The sequence below is a fragment of the Tursiops truncatus genome, chromosome 20 (genome assembly GCF_011762595.2).
Source record: "Tursiops truncatus isolate mTurTru1 chromosome 20, mTurTru1.mat.Y, whole genome shotgun sequence".
Classification (NCBI taxonomy): Eukaryota; Metazoa; Chordata; class Mammalia; order Artiodactyla; family Delphinidae; genus Tursiops; species Tursiops truncatus.
The window spans coordinates 46,969,599-46,988,693 of NC_047053.1; the positions used below are offsets into that span (position 1 = coordinate 46,969,599).

The 19,095-nt window shown below is 63.8% G+C and overlaps 1 protein-coding gene across 5 annotated transcripts; it reads left to right on the forward strand.

Annotated features, from left to right (window-relative positions):
* The first annotated feature begins 157 nt into the window (after positions 1-157).
* Positions 158-18,718, forward strand: CEP131 (centrosomal protein 131). 5 transcript variants are annotated; one of them, XR_004523774.2, is made up of 26 exons: positions 158-380; positions 2,815-3,016; positions 3,754-3,863; positions 4,308-4,422; positions 4,724-4,851; positions 7,222-7,335; positions 7,882-8,037; positions 9,299-9,416; positions 9,774-9,890; positions 10,093-10,243; positions 10,761-10,855; positions 11,318-11,500; positions 11,861-12,181; positions 12,291-12,416; positions 13,512-13,628; positions 14,068-14,170; positions 14,885-15,086; positions 15,348-15,455; positions 15,543-15,660; positions 15,947-16,021; positions 16,992-17,134; positions 17,214-17,391; positions 17,485-17,681; positions 18,153-18,265; positions 18,403-18,463; positions 18,539-18,718. XR_004523774.2 is itself a non-coding variant. In XM_033847248.2 (26 exons), exons 3-26 carry the CDS (start codon positions 2,831-2,833, stop codon positions 18,611-18,613), a joined length of 3,297 nt encoding a protein of 1,098 aa, XP_033703139.1. In that variant the 5' UTR covers positions 159-380; positions 571-638; positions 2,815-2,830; the 3' UTR covers positions 18,614-18,718. The 5 variants fall into 5 exon arrangements, 4 of the variants coding, with proteins under 4 accessions (XP_033703139.1, XP_033703138.1, XP_033703140.1 ...); XM_033847248.2 differs by lacking the exon at positions 18,153-18,265 and adding an exon at positions 571-638 and having other exon boundaries at positions 159-380; XM_033847247.2 differs by lacking the exon at positions 18,153-18,265 and having other exon boundaries at positions 159-380.
* Positions 18,719-19,095: the final 377 nt, after the last annotated feature.

Genomic DNA, 19,095 nt, shown 5'->3' on the forward strand with positions numbered 1-19,095 from the left:
GCCGCCACCACGGGCTCCCAGCTCTCTGCTGCTCCTCCCACGCCTGAACTTCCCGAAGGACAGCCGAGCGGCCCAATGAGCTCCCGGGATGTCCGGAGCGGGCGGCCGGAGGGCCAATTCGAAAGCGGCGCGGGCAGGAAAGGCGGGCCTCCGTGACGGACGGGGAGGAGGTGCTAGGCTGTTTGCTGGTTGCTAGCTGCTGCTGCTCGCCCGGCTTCCCGGCCGTTTCATTGTCACCGGGCCTCGGAGTCAGCGCCGGGGCCGGGGGCGTGAAGTCGCCGGCCCGAAGCCTGGGCTCCGCCGGTCCCCGCCTGGAGGGCCCCGCGCACCCCTCGCCGTTCGGCCCCGCAGGCCCAGAGTCCCAGGCCCGACCCGCGCAGGTGAGGGGATCCCTGTGCTGGTGGGGTTGCCCTCGCAGGTGAAGGGGGGTCCAGGGCCTGCGCAGATGATGGGGCCCGCGCAGGTGAGAGGGTTCCTGGACCGCGCAGGGAGGGGCATCCCGGGCTGCGCAGGTGAGGTGGAACGTGCAGGTGAGTGGGGCCTCGTTCTGATGAGGGCGTCCCCGCGCAGGTGAGGTGGTCCTGGGCCCGCCCAGATGCGGAGGCCAGCGCAAGTGAAGGGGTCTGGCCCTCGCACAGGTGAGGGGGTCCACGCAGGTGACCGGGGGGGGGGTCCTTATGCGGGTAAAGGGGTCTGCCCAGATGAGGGGGAGGGTGCAGGTGAGGGCCCATCGGTGCCCCCGCACAGGTGAGGAGGGGCTCATGCCCCAGGGCCATTGAGCTCCTCCTGCCTTCCCAGGAGGATGGGGTGGAAACCAGTCAGCAGCAGTCCGGTCTTACCACCTTGAACCAAACCGCAGAGAGATGGGGAGGTGCCGGGCAGAGAAGCTGCCTGGGGTCCTGGGACAGCCCATCTTGAGGGGTCCAGGCAGAGACTCTGGACACCCACCTTCAGGTCCTGGGAGGGACACCTCTATATGCAAGGTGAGGTCTGGCCTGGAGGTTTCCACGCAGAGGCGGTGTTTACCATCCCAGAGCCCTGCAGGCTCCTTGAGTGGGCCAGCCTGGGTCCACGTGGGTGTGGCCAGTGCCTCAAGGAGAGGAGGGTGTTAAATTTCACCCCCAGGACCCGACCGGAAATGCATAACTGAGGACACTGGCCTGGTGAGTGGCAGGGACAGCCTCTGCCCTCACGCTGGAGAGTAGGGGCAAAGCCTCTGCTGTGGGTGTTGGGGCTGAAGGAGGCTGCAGTGCTGACCTTGGGGGACGATGGTGTGTGCCCGCTGGCCCACCAGAGTCCTCCCTGGCACAGAGGGCTGTGCTCATTCCTCTCTGGTCATTCCTGGTGCCGCTCACCCCCTCTTATTACCTGAACACCTGCCACGTGCCGGGTTCTGGGGCTGCATGGTCCCTACGCTCATGGACCTTACATTCTTACGAGGGCGTCAGGCAGTGCACAGACCAACCTGTGTGCGCAGGTGGTCAAGTGAAGAAGAATGAAGCAGGATGAGGGAATGAAAAGTGACAGCGACAGGCAGCCCTCTGAGTGAAAGGGGGGCCTCGTGACATCCCAGGGAAGGGTCTCAAGCAGATTGAGGAGGGAAAAGGGAGGCAGTGAGGAGGTTACAGAGGTTAGGGTCAGGTCTGAGGGGCATTAGGCATGTGGACTTTATTCTCCCTGCCTGGGAGTCCTCGGAGGGTCTTCACTGGGGGCATAGCCTGATCTGAGACCCGGTTCAGAAAGATCAGCTGTGGCTGCCCTGCGGGGAGGGGCTGGGCCGGCCAGGCAGGGCCAGAGGAGGGGCTGCTGCGGTTGTCCAGTTTGAGGAGATGGGGGCTCAGATGGGGGTTGTGGAGGGAAGGGACTGACGGGGAAGGGGCATCGGCTGGGTTGCTGAGGGGGCAGGTGTGGAGGTGAGGGGGAGGATGTCGGGACGAGACCTGGATCTTCGGTCTGAGCCGGTTTCAGAAAATGCCCTCCAGGGAAGGGTGCTGGAGGTGGTGGTCAGGAGTCCGCTTGGGTCTGAGGTGCCAGGGGCTGCGTGGTTAGCTAAGTTGGGAACTAGGGGACGGGGGGCGGGAGGTATACCTGTGGGAACCGGCAGCCCATGGATGGTGTTTGAAGCCAGGAGGCCAGAGGCAGTCCCCCGGGACGAAGAGAGAGGCCCAGGGCTGAGCAGTCGGAAGAGGAAGGGCCAACACGGGCCGCTGCAGAGGTGGCCAACCTAGGAGGGGAGGAGGGGAACCTGGACACGAGAGCAGATGCTGCCTCCCAGGAGCTCGTGGATATTCTGGGTGGTTCTGAGGAGATGGAGGGGGTTCTGTGGTCAGATAAGTTTGGGGGCCCTAACCCCAGTTAGAATATCGCCTGTGGGGTGCTCACCACGTGCCAGCCTCACAGCCGTCTTGTCTGAGCCTCATGATAACCCCTGGGGAGGCACTTTTAAAGGCCCATTTTACAGGTGAGGCATATGTGGCCCAGGCGGGTGGAGTACCTGCCACAGGGTGGGGGCTCACAGCCATGACTGCCGCAGCCCCCAGCCACCCCCAGCAGTGCCCCTCCGGGGAAGGTCGTCTTGACCCCAGGAGGCCCTCCTTTAGCCGTTTGTGCTCGGGGTCCCACTCTGTCACTCGCTTCTGCTCCTGATGAGGAGATGGCCACCCAGTGAGGAGGGTGGTGGGCGTGGCAGGCTTCTGGGGAGCTGGGTGGCAGGCAGACTCAGGCGCCCTGGGCCCCTGCGGCCGGGCCAGAGGTTATGTGTGCGCATCTGGTTCCTCGGAGGACACCTCCTCGCATCCCTTCTTCCCTGCTCAGGGCCTACTTGTCCACCATGAAAGGCTCCAGGGCCCTCAGCGGCCCCTCCGGCCCTCCCGAGGGCAGCCCGGAAAGCATGGACCTGAGTCTGACAGGCCTCCCTCCGCCCATGTCCCGGCGTCCCAACAGTGCCTCCACCGCCAAGCCCATCGCCCGCTCCATCTCTGTGGTCACTGGCAGCGAGCCAAGGAGGAAGATGCTGGTGAGTGGTAGGGCTGGGCCTCAGGTCCAGGGGTGTCCAGGGCCCCCTACCTCGGGGTGGCGTCTGACTCCTGGGTAAGCTCCACACCTCAGCAGGCACCTTCATGTCCATCATCCGGTGCATCCCTGGGGCCACCCCGGGGCAGGAAGGACTCTGGCTTGGAGACCAGGGAGCTGACTCACCAAGAGGTCAAGACTGGGGTCGGCTGGCCCCGGGCAGAGCCTAGATCCTGCCGGCACCAAGCCCTCTGTCCCTCCTGTTCCAGCAACATTTGGATTTGTGTGATTCCTCTGTAAACGGGGTTGATGTGTGGGGAAGGAGGAGCTCCTGGTGGCCTTGAGATACCAGGCAGGGCAGGGCAGGCGGGCAGCAGGATGGCCACGGGAGCTGCGGGACGAGAGCTGCAGGGGGAGTGAGCGGCCAGGCTCGTTGGTTAGAAGGTGATGAGGAGTATGGCCAGCCTTTGTTGCGGCTCCTGGGCGGGCCTCACACGCTTCCTCTCGGACCTTCCATCTGCCAGGGGTGAGGAGCTCCCACTTCGTGTGAGAGGCCGAGGACCTGCCCCCGCTCAGCAGGTCAAACCCAGGACCCCCATGCTGCTCCCCTGCCCACCTGTCTACGTGTGACCCAGGAGGGCCTCTCCCTAAATCTGTGTCCACGCCTAGCCTGGTGCCGCGTGGACTGGCGAGGGTCTAAAACCTTGGCCACATGGTTGGTTGCTTCCCTCCTTTTGGCAGGAGGCCCCAGGGCCCGGAGGCTCCCGGGCCATCAGCAACCTTCGCAGATCTAACAGTGCCACGCAGGTCAACCAGCCACAAGCCAACCAGGCATGGCCTGGCCCCCTAAGGTAACCTCTGACCCCTCAGGTACCCCCGGCCTGCTCTCTCCTCCCTCTGTTAGCCCTTCTCCCAGCTTCACTGGTGTGAGCGCTGGCTGGACGGGGGGCCAGCCCTGGGCGGGGCGGGTGGGATGAGTCTTGGCCCGTCATTTCCTGCGCAGGGATGTGGACCTCAAGGCCACCATCCCCCTGCCTGCACCTCTTCTTTGTCCTTGCTGCGCTTTCCCTGAGGTGTTGTGGTGGCCACAGGACAGGTGTGAGCACCTCTTCCAGGCGCGGTTGTCAGATCGGGGCTGAAAAATGATATTTTATGCTGTGGGCTGGGGAGCAGGAGTCCCCACCGGTGACCTGGTCCCTCCTGTCCCCTCGTAAGATGACCCCTGTCCGGGTTCCTGGAGCTGGGCTCCCCGGGCCCAGTGACTATCCCTGCTTGCTGTCCTCTCTGTGACACAGGCCAGAAGAGCCCCCGGACTTCCTGACACTCTTCGAGGGCAGCCCCGGTGGGAGAAAGAGGCCTGCCGGTCTGAGCAAAGCTTCCAGCGAGAAGGGAGCCACGTGGAATGTCCTGGTGAGGCTGCAGCTGAGCTGAGCGGACAGGACGTCACGCGGCCCATGTCCGTTGGGAGTGACACCTGGTTCCGGCTTCGTTCTCGCTGCCCCTGCAGGTTGGGCCAGCAGGGGGTGGGGGTCATCAGTGTTAGTTAGCCAGCTTTGACCACAGCGGTCAACGTAAGAAGGAGCAGCAAAGAATGTCCCAGCCCTTAGGCCATCCCACTGCTCCCCATGTGTGTGTGGGACAGTGGGGGCAGGGCAGGGGCCCTGTGTCAGTGGCGTGTGCAGCGAGGTCACAGGCTGTCGTCTATGTGCAGGATGACCAGCCCAGGGCCTTCACCTTGCCACCCGATGCCCAGAGTCCTGGCACCCTCGACGTGCCGGTGGGCCCACGGAGGAGAGAGTGCACGGTGCCCCTGGCCCCCAACTTTACCGCCAACAACAGGTGCGCCGGCTGCAGGGCCACACGGCCCTGCCCACCCAGAGCTCCCGGGGGTGGCCGCTTTGTCTTACTTGTGTCTGGACCAGGGTGCCTTGGAACATTTCTGTGGGCAGGTTGCTTAACCCTCCTGGGCCCCAGGATCCTCATTTATACCAAGGGGATAATGGTTGTGTTTGCCCCTCAGAGTCAGGAGGATTGAGGGATCCAGGATGTGAACCTCAGAGCAGAATCTGCTCAAGAGACGTTGTTGATGTTTGGGGCACACTTTTGTTTTTACCGGAGTTAAAAATGATCTCTTGTTTTCCTCCTTGGTTCGTCGTCTGTGTGTGGGTCACTTCTTCTCCCAGACTTGGCAAGAGAACCTTAGAACTCCCCTCCAGCAGGCCAGCAGGTGCCCTGCCTGTCCACCTTCCTCCAGAGAAACCTCTCGGAGCCCTGTCTTCTCTTGCCTGGGTCCGAGCTGGCCTCCCTCTGCTACCCCCTCCCTCCTGGTAGGCCCTCCGTTTCCTCCATCTCTCGGGGAGCACATCCTCCCGTAGATTCCTCGGGAAGGATGTGTGGGAGGTAAAGTTTCTAAGACCACGTGTGCCTGAACATGCCGTGACCGTTCCACCGACTGAGAGTTTGGCTGGCGCTGAGTTCTAGATTGGAAAGCCTTCCTGACATCTTGAAGCAATTGCTCAGTTTCCGTGGAGAGCTGTTGTGAATTCACTGCCTTCCTGATCCCCAGTCCTTTCACGTGTCTGTTTTCCTCCCTCTAGAAGCAGTTTGAGTCATCTTCTCATTTCTCTGTTGTGGAAGGTCCCAGGGCCAGGCCTTCGACGTGCTTCTTTCACTCATCACACTGGGCTTTGGTGGCTGGTCCATGTGCACACTTGTGCTGTTCGGTCCTAGGAAATTTCCTCTTGTCATTTCTTTGACAGTTTTCTCCCTTTTCTTTTTCCCGTTCTTTCTGCGACTGCGGTTATTTGCACGTTGGGCCTCCTGGGCTGGTTCTACAAAGTTGGCGTCTTCCCTTTTCTTCCTCTTCAGCTTTGGGATCTGCTTTCTGATAGATGCACTTAACTGTGTATTTCAACCCTTTGCTCGCTCTGTTTCTTCTCCTGTAGCTCCTCTTGTTCTCGAGTGTCTCTCCATCCTTCCTCTTTTGTAGCATCTTGTTCTTGTTTCGTCTCTCACGTGTTTGAGGATTCCACGCAGCGGCGGCTGGAGCTGCCAGCACCGGCTCACTAGGCCGACTGTCCTCCTCTGCCCGGCTCTGGTTCCAGGGTGTCTGAAATCAGCCATGGTGGGAACTATTGTCACTGACAGTGGCAGATGCTGCAGATAAGAGCTTTTCTCCCTAGAGACTTGGCTGTTAAAGATTTATCAGCACAGCCTGACACTGAGTGTACATTTGTTGAAATGTCCTGTTCTTTGCTTGGCCTTATTTCCATCATATTCTGTTTGTTGAGTTTTTACATGTGGGACTTTCCCCAAATGTCTGGAATACTGGCTCTGTCAGAATTTAAGAGGGAGGCCCTAAAAGTTGCCTGGAGGCTTCACTTTGGGGTGATTGTGTGGGGACCAGGCTGCTGTGCTGGGGGCTCCCCACCTGTCTGCGTCTGGGACTTTTCTGCTGGGGCTGCCCAGTGTCTCCAGGGAGAGATCCTCCTGTCTCCCCCGTGGGGTTATTTGCGGGCTGGCAGGAAAGGGCTGGGGGTGTCCTGGTCCAGTGCACAGACTCTCACCTGGAGACCTAGCTGCTTGTCTTCTGCAGGAGGAGGGGTGGGGCAGGGCGGGCTTGGCCTGATGCTCAGTGAGGAAGGGGGTGCAGGCGCAGCTGCTGCTTTGGAAGAGCCAGGTGCCCTTGCTTCCCGCACCTCCCTGGATTCTGGGGTGCAGACCAGCCACCTCATGGCCCCTGCGGCACCCAGGTTTCCCCTCACTCACTTTGCGAGTCAGTCACCGCTGGGCCCTCTGTTCCTCGTCCTCAAGAACTTTGTGGACATCTCTTTGCCGCTGTCTCGTCTTCTCATCCTTGTGTGTTTGTACATTTTTTATTCCTTCTGGCGGGTTTGAGAGGGGCAGAGAGAAAACAGTGTGTATTCCATCCATCACATGTAGCTGGCAGGGGAGCTCCTTTCTCTGTTGACTGGTCTGTGACCGTTCCCCCACCCTGTCGCAGGCATGTCCGAAGTCAGGGGCCGCAGTTTTCACCCTCAGACCTTGGGTTCTGCTCGGTGGAATGCCCTGGCGGAGCTTTCTCGGGTCCCAAGAAGGGCCCCACCGGCAGGGACGCTGAGACGATGCCACGGTGAGCCCTGGCATCAGCAGCACGACTCGGGGGTGTTTCCCAGAGCCTGACCCCCCTGCCCCGGTCTCTCCTGGCAGGAGCAACAAGGGCGCCGTGGGCAACTGCGTCACCACCATGGTGCACAACCACTACACCCCCTCGGAGAAGGTGCCGCCTCCCAAGAGCTCCAACCACATGGCTCCCTCCCTCAAGTAAGGCCCTGGCTCCAGCCTTGCACGGTGCACAACCTGGGCCACACAGGTGGGCCCGGGCTCTCTCCAGCCTGAGGTCCTGCCGAGGAAGCCGCAGCCACCCCCTGAGTCTCCGGTCCCCGGCTAAGACCAAAGCCAAGGAGGGTCTCAAGCAGGGCTGAGCTGAGCTGAGCAGAGCAGCCCCTAGTCCGTCACCCCTACATCCGCTGTATAGTGTGCTCAGGTCAGGGACGGCCCATGGGTGTCTTGAGTCACCATCTGGCTCTGGGATCCTGTAACATTTGAGACCTTTCTGCTGTTTTAAATGCAGTGCCCATTAACCCTGGGTGCCACCAGATGGGCTCTGGTGGGGGCAGAGTAGGTGACCCGGGCAATGACCAGCAAGTCAGAACAGGGAACAGGATCTGTGGGTGCCTCCTGCCAGGCCCAAGGCCCCAGGACCAGGCCGAGGCACCTCCCCGGGCTGCGGGCAGAGCCGTCCCCCGGGGGCCAGGAGATGGGGGCCCTGTCAGGAGGCTGTGAGCCTTTCTCTGCCCTCCCGGTCAGCAACATCATCAAGGCAGCCACGGACGAGGGCGAGGGCAGCAGCCACGGGAAGCCGCAAAAGAACGCGGCCCGTAGCAACCACACGGTCCAGAACAACTCGGGGGGCACCGCCGGCCAGCTCAGACGGAAGGAGGTGACCGAGGAGGAGGCTGAGAGGTGACCGCAGCTGGGGCTGGGAGGAGCCCGGAGGTACCAGTGGGAGAAATTTCCATTTAAGAGTTGTTTTAAGATATATAGGCTGAAAAGACCACACGTACAATTCTTTTTATATAAAACGTCAAGAAAGGCAAATCTGCAGAAACAGAAATTAGAGTGGTGGCTGCCTGGGGCCAGGGGAGTGCTTTGGGTGGCGACGGAAACGTTCTCAAACCGGGTCATGCTGGCGGTCCTACAGCTCTGTAAATTTACTAAAAGTCATTGAATCGTGTACTCAAAATGGGTGAATTTTATAAGTATGTAAACCATACCTCAGTAAAACTGTTAGTTAAAAAAACATTAAGCAGAAAGAAGATATAAAACTGAAAAACTCCAAACAACTGATGGAGCCGCCCCTAGAATCTTGCCCCAGGCGAGCGTGGAGGGTGGGCGTGGTGGGACCTTTTGCTGCAGCCCCAGGTCTGTGACGTTGTGCCCTGTCAGGAACCACTTAGCGATCAGAGGCTGGGCTTTGAGAGCCTCACCTGGCTGAGCAGTCACCCCTGCTGTCCCAGTAGAGCTTGGGACTGGGCCCTGGAAGTGGGCAAGCGGGACGAGCTGGGTGAGGCCCGGGGGTCCCCGCCAGGGCTCCCCTCTGCGTGCATGTCCCACGGCCGGTGACTGCTCACATCCTAGATGGTCCATTAGCACCTTTGCTGAGTGAATCAACAAAGTGTCCCTGAGAGCCAAGGTGAAGGCTTTGGGTTTAACCCGCTTTACTGAGTATAGTTCACGTACAACAACACACGCCCCCTTTAGGGCACAGGTCTATGAGTTTGATGCACGTGCAGACGGAATGATGTCACCCCCTGGGATCCCCTCGCATGCCTCTCGCCCAGCCCCTTCCGGCCGAGACCCTGGCCACACCAGCCTGTCCCCTGCAGCTTGCCTTCCCTAGCGGGCCCTGACTAGAGCACTGGCCTGTAGCCTCCTGTGCCTGGCCCGCAGAGTCCCTGGTTTGTTGCTGTTTGTCTGTGAGTGATGTCGCTGCCAGGAGCACACGGTGCTCACCCGTAGGTGGTGGGCCTTCGGGTTACTTTCTGTTTCTAGCAATTGTGAATAGCCTGTGTGGGTGAGCATTTCCATTTCCCTGGGGAACGCTGGCACCTGAAGAAGGGCCACGTGCACAGCCGCCGACTTCTCTGCCTGCCGGGCCTTCTGGAGACCCGGGGAGGGAGGCCTTGGCTCAGCCGCCTCCATCCTGAGCCCCACTTTCTGGCAGGTTTATCCACCAGGTGAACCAGGCCGCCATCACCATCCAGCGCTGGTACCGACATCAAGTGCAACGGCGCCGAGCTGGAGCCGCCTGCCTGGAGCACCTGCTGGCGTCCAAGCAAGAGGTCAGCGTGGGTGTGTGAGCCATACCTTGAGGGCACGGGCGAGAATCCCAGGGGTCCAGCTATATGGCAGGGTTTCTCGGACCAGTGGGGTTGAACCTAGAATTGCCCCATGGGTCCCCCCCATCTGGGGGCCCAGCTTCCTCCCTCCTGAGTCACTCGGTTGGCAGGGCCTGGGTGCCAGGTCACCCCTGCTGAAAGGTGGGGTGGGTTTCTGGCTGGGATGCAGAGCCATCTCCCACCTGCAGGAGCCGCTGGCCACCTGGGAGAGGGGGGGCTTGTTCTCTGTGGGGCAGAGAAATGGCAGGATGGGGCAACCCCATCTTCCCAGTGAAACCCACCATGGCTCGGCTTCTGCAGGGGCAGCGGCAGCGGCTAGGAGAGGGGACCCTCCTGGACCGGCACCAACAGAAGGAGGTGGCCAGGAGGAAGGCCCGGGAGGAGAAGGCGCGCCAGGCCCGGAGGGCAGCCATCCAGGTGAGGGGTGACCTGAGCCACATGGGGAGCCCGGTGCTAAGGCAGGACCCCCGGGTGCCGAGAGCACCACTGCGCTCCTGGGGGCCCCGCCGCCCCCTTCCCTGAGTCCCTGGGTGTGGGGCCTTGGGCAGCACGGCTTGGGGAGGACAAGGGGCCGCCCTCTCCCCTGGGCGGGGTTGCTCACAGGTGCTCCCCACGGCAGGAACTGCAGCAGAAGCGAGCCCAGAAGTCAGGTAACGCTGACCTTGGGCTGCTGAAGGGGCCGGGGGAGCCGGGGAAGCCCCAGACCACCCAGGAGCCAAGCCTGAGGCCGGGGAGCGCCGCCCAGCAGACCCGCAAGGCCAATAACACTGGTGAGCAGGTCTGAGAGCCCGGAGGCTGCCCTGCCACCTGCCCACCTCTGCCTCCAGCTCTATGTACAGGCACCCCGGGTATGGTGACCCTAGCTGCAGCCATCCCTGAAGGCGGACACCCCATGCCCAGACCTCTCCATCCCCTTCCCTCAGGGAGGCCCGTGGCTGAGAAGGAGGTGTGGCCTCTGCCAGTGTCCTCTGGCCCCCTGTGCCACTGCCCTGTTTGTGGCTTCCATCCGTGGAGGAGGGGCGTCGTTCTCAGCAGACGCCAGGCCCTGCTCCTCCACCTGTGCCCCAGTTACTCTGGAGCTGGACACAGGGTCCCTACAGAGCAGCTGCACCAGCTACCTGACCTCTCGCCCCGGGAGGTCAGGGCTCTCCATTGTCCCCGCTGTTCCATGCGGTCCACTGTGGCACGTGCTGTCCCAGGCCTGCATCCCCCTTCCCTGGCCTCTTCCCAAGGGCTCCCCCGCGTTCGCTGCCCCCAGGTGGGCTGACGCTGCGTTCCTTTGTGCAGGGGCTGGCCTCCGCACTGCGGGCCCGGAGGACCCCTGCCAGCCTGCCCGCGACTCGTCGCCAGAGCCCCGGCAGCTTCCAGAGGACAAGCCTCAGGTCTCGGCACAGCCCTTCCTGCCCTCCCTGCCCGGCTTCAGCTCTGGGGTGCATCTGTGCTTGCCCTTTCCCTGCCCTTCCCCGGCTGTGGGGTCACTCACACCAGGAAAGGCCACCCAGGATGGGTCTTGTCACTCCAGCGGAGGGCTGGGGTCTCAGTGGTTGCTCTGGAATCCCACTGGGTCTTCATGGACACTGGGGTGGAGCCTGTGCAGACCCACAGAAGAGAGCTGGAAGCTCAGAGGTTAGGTGTTGGCCAGTGCCTCCAGCCTGAGGGACGAGGAGGCCAGGTCCAGACCCATCTCACTCGGCCGCCCTTTTTGTTTCCCTGGAGGTGGGTTGGGGGGCAAGCCCAGTCCCTGTGGCTGAGCGGGCAGGCACCCGTGTGGAGGAAGCCTCACCCCGGCCTCTCCCCACACCGTTCTCTGGTGGTCTCTGCCTCTAATGGCCCATCTGCTGCAGGATGCCAGCTCCCAGGACGTGGCTGGCGAGGGCCTGGAAGCTTTGGGCCCTGCTGGGAGCAGGGCCAAGTCCAGGGCAACCCTGGACGAGCTGCTGGACACGCTGAAGCTGCTGGAGCAGGAGCCTGAGCCGCTGCCCCGCCCCCAGGCCTACCACAAGGACAAATACGCCTGGACTGACGAGGTGACCGTGAGCCTTGCCACTGTCCACGTGGTCACAGGGGCACTTTGGGGGCCAGGGAAGTCCACCGGGCTCCTCCCTGCTCTAGTCAGGATGCTAACGAGGGCCAGATGGGACCTTGTTGAACCCCCCTGTCATCCCCGGGCTCACTAAGGTTTAGGACCCCCAGAATAACCCAGGGGTGGAGATGGGGTGGGCACCACCTCTCTGCCAGTGGTGCCCCCAGGTGATGGATGCCCTGCCAGGGTCTGGGCAGCCCGAGAGGCCCTCCCTCCAGACCAGGCCCTCCCCTGCCCCAGGGGGCCCTGAGCAGCTCCTAGAAGGCCAGCCCAGAGTCTTCCGCTGCGCCCCCGCCCCCCGCAGGAGGACGATTCCAGCTCCCTGACAGCTGACAACCTGGAGAAATTTGGGAAGCTGAGTGTGGCTGCTTGCCCCCGCGAGGACGGGCCCCTGCTTTCGGAGGCCAAGCTGCAGAGTATCATGAGCTTCCTGGATGAGATGGAGAAGTCTGGGCAGGGCCCGCCGGCCTCGGCCCCCCAGGTGTGGAGGGGTCTCCAGGGGCCCGTGCCGGAGGAGGGGCTGGGGCGCCTGGAGCCTGCGTCCGAGGTCAGCACATCGGTGATGCGGCTACAGCTGGAAGTGGAGGAGAAGAAGCAGGCGATGGTGCTGTTGCAGAGGGCGCTGGTAACGTCGCCACCAGCACTGCCTCCGTCCCCATGTCCCCAGCTGGAGCAAGTGCCCGGCCTGCCCCCTGAGGGCCTCATCTCTGTCTCATCTCCCGCACCCCCCACAGGCGCAGCAGCGCGACCTCACCATCCGGCGGGTCAAAGAGACGGAGAAGGAGCTGGGTCGGCAGCTGCGGCAGCAGAAGGAGCACTACGAGGCCACCATACAGCGGCACCTGTCCTTCATCGACCAGGTGCTGCCGCCTGGGAGGCGGGGCTTGAGGGCAGGGCTATCAGGACCTGAGCAGTCAGGGAAGAGAACGGGACTGGGTTCCCGACCAGCTCGGGCCTCATGGAGATTTCTGGAGCCATTGGCCTCCCCTGTGGGTCTCCTTCTCCTTCTGTAGAAACGGGCAGCATCTTCCCCTGTGGGGACCAGGGCTGGTCCTGTCTGTGCACACCAGCCCCACTGGGTGCTGCTCACCAGCCCCCAGCGATGCTCCCCCCAGCCATAATCCTCCCCCCACCCATGGCCGTGCTCCCCAGCCCAGCATGGTGGGCGGGCAGCAGGAGCTGCTGGGCAGAGCACATCCAGGGTGGGGTCCAGGCATGTGGGATCACTCAGAGGACCGCTTGGTCCTCTGGGGGCCTGGTGGGAGGCGTCCAGCAGGACACACCCTGAACTTTCCTGTGCCTTCCAGACTGTCCGTGTCCCGGGGAGGCCACTCCTGGTCTGCTGGGGCTGGTGGGGCAGCCAGAGCTCCCTTGACAGGGTGGTGGAAGCTTCAGCCCCACGCTGTGTTCAGTCAAGCCCCCCCATCGGGTCCTTTTCTGAGGAAAACTCTGGTGCAGGGTCTTTGAAGAGAGGCAGGCGCCCAGAGGAACCGAGCGGCCTCCCGTGATCATTAGCGACACTCTGCCTGGTGGTCATAGGTGTCTCCAAATTGGGGGTCTGCCTGGAGCCCTCAGTGAGGCTGGGTGCCATCCTGGGGCTTCACAGAGACCCCTTGGCAGGCGACGGGCAGGCCCTTCTCCACAGGCCAGGTGACGGGGTCAAAAGAATGACCCCCATTCCAGGAAGCTCCTGATGTGGCCACAGTGGAGGGCTTGTGGCCAAGGCACCGTCCCTGCCTGAGCTCTGCTGACACCAGCCAGGTCTCAGGGGGCTTGAGGGCCGGGGGCAGCTGCAGCCCCTTGTCCATGTGTGCACACCCTCCCAGACCCAGGGTCCCGCACAGACCCAGGAGCAGCGGGGTGTTTGGGGATTTGGTGCGCTGGCCCCCGGGTGAGGGGAGGCGGGATCTCCTGGCCTCGTGGGGCAGCAGCTTCACCTCCGCCCCTGGTCGCAGTTGATCGAAGACAAGAAGGCTCTGGGTGAGAAGTGTGAGGCCCTGGTGGCCGAGCTGAAGCAGGGGGACCAGAGGCTCAAGGACAAGGAGGCCCAGATGCGGGAGCAGCACGAGCTGGTGAGCCCCTCGCCCTCCTGACACCTGACCCCAGGCCTGCTGTGCCTGCAGGCCCTGTGCGAGGAACCCCAGGACAGGTGGCCCCAGAGCCTCATTCCCCGACCTCCGAGCTGCTTCCTGCAAGCCCAGCAGGTGGCACACCCCGGGGCAGGGACTGAGGGACTCGCGGGGCCCCTCCCATGTCACAGATGAGGAGGTGGGGTTCAGAGGAGGTGACCGAGGACATGCCGCCGCTCTGGTCCCTGGTCAGAGGGATGCCACTTACTACTCCTGGCTTTCGTCAGACAACGACCCGCAGCCCCTGGTGCTTCCTGCTCTGCCCGAGGTCACTGTTGAAAGGCCGCCTCCTGAAACCCAGAGGATGGCCAGAAGGGGGCTGTCATTTGCATCTTCCCGCTTCGCACAGCTGCTCTGTTGACTCTTGTTTCCTTGCTGGTAGGAGATTAAGAAACTCAAAGAACTCATGAGCGCCACGGAAAAAGTCCGCAGGGAAAAGTGGATCAATGAGAAGACCCGGAAGATCAAGGAGATCACGGTCAAAGGTGGGTGCCGCTGTGCCCAGAGCTGCCACTCGGGCGGAGTAATCGTGGGGGTCTCGAGTGAGAACAGTAGTTCCAATTGCACACGTGGCGGAGAGGCTTCCTGGGAAGCAGTGAGACTCAGGGATGCGGCCCAGCTGGCTCGAGGCCAGGAGGAGCAAGGGAGGCCGGCGGCACACGAGCTTGGCCACAGACCAGCGTCCAGACAGAGGGCCCGGTCCGGGTTGGGGGGCCTCACCTTCCCTTGGCTGGGCTCCCCTTGCTGGGTCTCCTGGTCTCCTCCCGCTTCCAGGGGAGCGAGCCATATGGGGGTTCGGGGTGGGGGCCGCCTGCTGGCGGCACAGTCGCTCCTCTCCCACTTTGAGATCCCTCTGAGGGCTGATGGGGCAGCCCCAGCTGTGCCTGCCCATGCCCGGCCCTCCTGCCCCAGGACACCCTCTCCAGTGAGCCCCCTCCTCCAGTGGGAGACCCAGCAGGCCAGAGCACCAAGGAGGGAGTCTTGGTGCAGTGGGCAGGGAGAGATGCCATGGGCACTGGTGGACTCAGCTGTGCTTTGGGCTGGAGCCCGGGGTGGGGGGGTCCTCTACCCAGACTGCAGCCCTGGTGTCATGGTGGGTAGAGGTCAGGGGTCCCCCACAGTACAGAGGGGCGAGGGGCAGCGCCCCCGCAGTGGTGGAGGAGGGTCCCTGCAGCACGGTCTCCCTCCACGCCCCCCAGGCCTGGAGCCTGAGATCCAGAAACTGATCGCCAAGCACAAGCAGGAGGTGAAGAAGCTAAAGAGCCTGCACGCGGTGGAGCTGCTACAGGCGGACGAGCGCGCGGCCCAGCGCTACGGACGCCAGGCGGAGGAGCTCCGCGAGCACCTGGAGCGGGAGAAGGAGGCGCTGGGCCGTCAGGAGTGGGAGCGTGCCCAGCAGCGGTGAGGGGCCCAGCCCTCTGGGGACGTGGAGGGTGGGGGTGAGGCCTGGGGTGTGCGCAGACCCCCCCGGAGCGAACAGCACTTCCTCCGCAGTGGCCTCCCTCGGAGGACAGAGAAAATGGGGCGGTGTAGGACACCGAGGGATGCGGCTGTACTGGACAGTTCAGTTCTGAGGGGCGTGCCCGGCTGGCGGCTGGGGTGGATGGGGCGGGGACTCCAGCACTCCGGCGGCCCCACCTCCAGCGGGTCCTGTGTCCGCAGCTTCGAGCAGCACCTGGAGCAGGAGCAGCGGGCGCTGCAGCAGCATCGGCGGCGGCTCTACAACGAGGTGGCCGAGGAGAAGGAGCGGCTGGGCCAGCAGGCCGCCAGGTACCGCGGGGAGGGGAGGGCCCCCGCCCTGCCCAGCCCCGCCCCACCCCGCCCAGCCTGACAGAACTGGCCTCTGTTCACCTGCAGGCAGCGGGCGGAGCTGGACGAGCTGAGGCGGCAGCTGGAGGAGAGCAGCTCGGCAGGGGGCCGGGCCTTGAGGGCCGAGTTTGAGAAGGGGAGAGAGGAGCAGGAGCGCAGGCACCAGGTCAGCCCCGCCCCATCCCGCCCGGGCCCCGCCCCTCCAGGCCAGCCCAGCAGCAGAGCACCCATACCACCCGTGGAGAGGGGCCACTGCCAGGAGCAGCGCCCACCTGCCAGGGTGGCAGCCACTTGGAGTGCTACGCTAAGCCTGGATTCCTGTGACGGGGCTCCCCAGCTAGCTCACCACAGACCCCCAACTTGACCGCAGGCCCCATCCAGGCTCTTGCAGACACTGCCCTGGGTGGGGAGCAGCCAGTGGGGGCTGCTCTCACCCTGTCACTGGCCCCCAGATGGAACTGAAGGCCCTGAAGGACCAGCTGGAGGTGGAGAAACAGATGTGGGAGGCCAACTCCGCCAAGAAGGAGGTGGGAGGCGGGTGAAGCTGGGGCAGGGGGTGGGGTCTTCCTTCCCTCTCTCCCCTCCTGCCCGGCACCCCAGGCTTCAAAGCTGGCTTGTAGGCTCCACCTCTGTGGCCTCCCCTCGGGCACATGTGGGTTCTGGCTGCCCAGGGCTGGCGGTGTGATTCTGACTGTACTTGAGTGAGCTTCCAGGTGGCCTCGGGAGAGACCAGGAGGCTGGAGCGAACCCCACTTGATGGTGGCGGGCATTCCTCACCCTCCCCTCGCCCAGGTAGCTGCTCTCAAAGTTGACAGGCTGACCTGCAGCCAGTGTAAGGGGCCCACGCAGGAGCAGGCTTTTCCTTGTCCTCTCATGCCTTTTACCAGGTGTGCTGTGTCACCTCTCCTGTCCTGGAAGGAGGCTGTGGTGGACAGGCACCCGGGGCCACACAAGGCATCAGCCTGGGGACAAAGCCTGAGCAGTGGCCCAGCAGCCATGCTACTCCCCACCCCCAGCCACGCATGGAGGGGTCCCCGTATCTGTGGGACACGTTCCCAGACTGTTTGCTGAGTTAAAGGGTGCGGCATGTTAAACCTAATGGCGCTTTCCAGGTTGCCTTCCAACAGGCTGCCCCACTGACGCTCTTGCCCCCAGCTTGGGGCACCCGGCCCTGCCCTCAGCAACCGGATGAGGTCCCTTCTTGTATCAGGAGGGTCAGTTTGGCAGCAGACGCGGTCTCTGTGGCCTTGGTCCCAGGTCTCTGGCGGGGGAGAAGCACCAGGCTGTGCTAATGGTTCTTACTCAAGCCCCTGTTGTGTCCCACGCTGGGTGCTGATGACAGGACGTGGCCTCCACCCCTGAGGACAGGTGGGGCCTGGGGTAGTGTGAGGCCTCTCCTTCCCTGCCATCAGGGCATTCCCAAGAGTCCATGTGGCCATCCCTCGTCCTCCGCCAACCTCAGCCGGCCCCCCCAAACCCCCTGGGCCTCCCCTGCAGGAAGCGTGGCTGCTGAACCGGGAACGGGAGCTGAAGGAAGAGATCCGGAGAGGCCGGGACAAGGAGATCGAGCTGGTCATCCACCGGCTGGAGGCCGACATGACGCTGGCCAGGGAGGAGAACGAGCGGGCCGCCGAGAGCCGGTGAGGCCCCGAGAACCCCGGAGCGAGGTCCAGAGACTGGCAACGGGGCTGCCTCTGACCCTGCTTCTCCCGCCCCCAGGGTCAAACGCCTCCGGGATAAGTATGAGGCGGAGCTCTCAGAACTGGAACAGTCGGAGCGGAAGCTCCAGGAACGGTGCGCAGAGCTGAAGGGGCGCCTTGGGGAGGCCGAGGGGGAGAATGTGCGTCTGCAGGGCCTGGTGCGGCAGAAGGAGAAGGAGCTGGCGGATGTGAAGGCGGTGAGCAGGCGGGAGGGGTGGCCGACCACCAGCCCCCAGCCCCCGCCGTCCCCTCACGCCGTCCCTGTCGTCCCCCCCGCCACCCCACCCCAGGTAAATGAGCAGCTGGCTGGCGAGCGCAGCAGCCTGGCCCAGGTCCTTCGCCAGGAGTTCGCTGACCGGCTGGCAGCTTCTGAGGAGGAGAACCGGCAGGTCAGGGCCGAGCTGGCCGAGCTGCGGGCCCGCCAGCGGCTGGAGCTGGAGCAGCTCACACGGGAGAAGCAGGCGGAGCTGGAGGAGGTTCACGGGAGGTGGGCCGCAGGGCTGACTGGGGTCCTGGGGAGCACAGGGCTGGGGGAGGCAGGCGGGACCCTGTGGCTCCAAAGAGGACGCTGGGCCCAGGAAGGTGAGCAGGCTGTGCGCCCTCCTGCCAGCTTCCTGCCGACGCAGAACTGGGCCCCATCACCGCAGCTGCTCCAGGCTCTGTGTTTGAGGCTCTGTCGTCCTCTATGTGATGCTTGGCCCCAGAGCCTGGGAAGAAGCCCAGCCAACCCCAGCCAGGGCGGGTGCCCTATGTGTGGGCGTCCGGAGAGGAGCTCCCTGGCCCTTAGCCCCCTGGGCCTGGGTGGAGTGGGTGCTATGCAGAAAGGATGGACACCCTCCACCCCCTACTCCCCCTGTCGCCGTGGATCCCTCAGTCCTTCCCTGGTCCCTACCTGCCTGCCCTCCGTGGGTGCTCTGCAACGCAGGCACGTGGTGGGGGCTTCTCGTCCTCCTCTCAGCAGGGAGCCCTTCCCAAGGGGCGTGGATTCACACGGGGTCAGCCGTGGGGTCACAGATCCTGTCATTGGCTTCTCCAGGCGGCCCAGTGCCGCAGTCAGCAGGGCGGGACAAGGTGGGCAGGAGTGGCCCCTCCTGTTCTTTGGGGGATGGAGGCCCCCCACTGGCCACCCTGCTGCACTCAGAGCTGCAGGCCGGCGTGGGGGTCCGGCAGGGGCATCGCACAGAGGCCCACCGTGCGCTCCCCCGCAGGGTGAAGCTGGCCCTGGCAAAGAAGGAGGAGGCCGTGAGCAGCCTCCGGAAGCAGCACGAGGTGGGTCCCCACGCCGGCCTTCCTTGGGGGAGCGGGGGTGGCTCGGGCCTGACCAGGGTGGACGGCCTGTTGCAGGCCGCGATGAAGAGGGCCGACCACCTGGAGGAGCTGCTGGAGCAGCGCAGGCGGCCGTTCCCGAGTGCCAAGTGACCGCCGACAGCAGCAGGCTGAGGGCGCCTGGCGGGAAGTGCTCTGGCCCCCCCTCAGGTGGAGCACCGAGGCTACGTCGTAACAGTAAAGAGGTGTCTTTTAATACTTTGTGTGACCCTGATTTGTCTCTCCTGGGCTGGGGCCTGGGGTGGCGGGGCTGGAGGCTGCTCAGGGCCAGGTGTGAGGTGACCCGACCTAGCTTTGCTCTTGGCCTGCCCCCCATGTTCCCTGCCTGGCCCTGCGGTTCCGCAACTCAGGCCCCAGTCCCAAGCAGAGAGAATGGCCCTCTGTTCCAGCCTGGGCCTGGACGAGCCCCATGACGCTCGTGCCCCCTCACCGCACCCCTCGCCCCTGGGGACGGAGCTCTGAGCCTCCTCCCTGACCCCTGCACAGGCTGCTGTGTGCCCCCTCCATGGTTAGAGAACTGGCCAGCCTCCCTGAGGGCCTCTCCTTCCTTCCCCCACTCAGGACACCCCCTGGAG

Coding starts and splice junctions, on each gene's coding strand:
- CEP131 (XM_033847248.2), top strand. CDS start 2,831: ATGAAAGGCTCCAGGGCCCTCAGCGGCCCCTCCGGCCCTCCCGAGGGC. Junction 16,022..16,991: donor CCAACTCCGCCAAGAAGGAG/GTGGGAGGCGGG, acceptor CCTCCCCTGCAG/GAAGCGTGGCTGCTGAACCG. Junction 17,392..17,484: donor AGCTGGCGGATGTGAAGGCG/GTGAGCAGGCGG, acceptor ACCCCACCCCAG/GTAAATGAGCAGCTGGCTGG.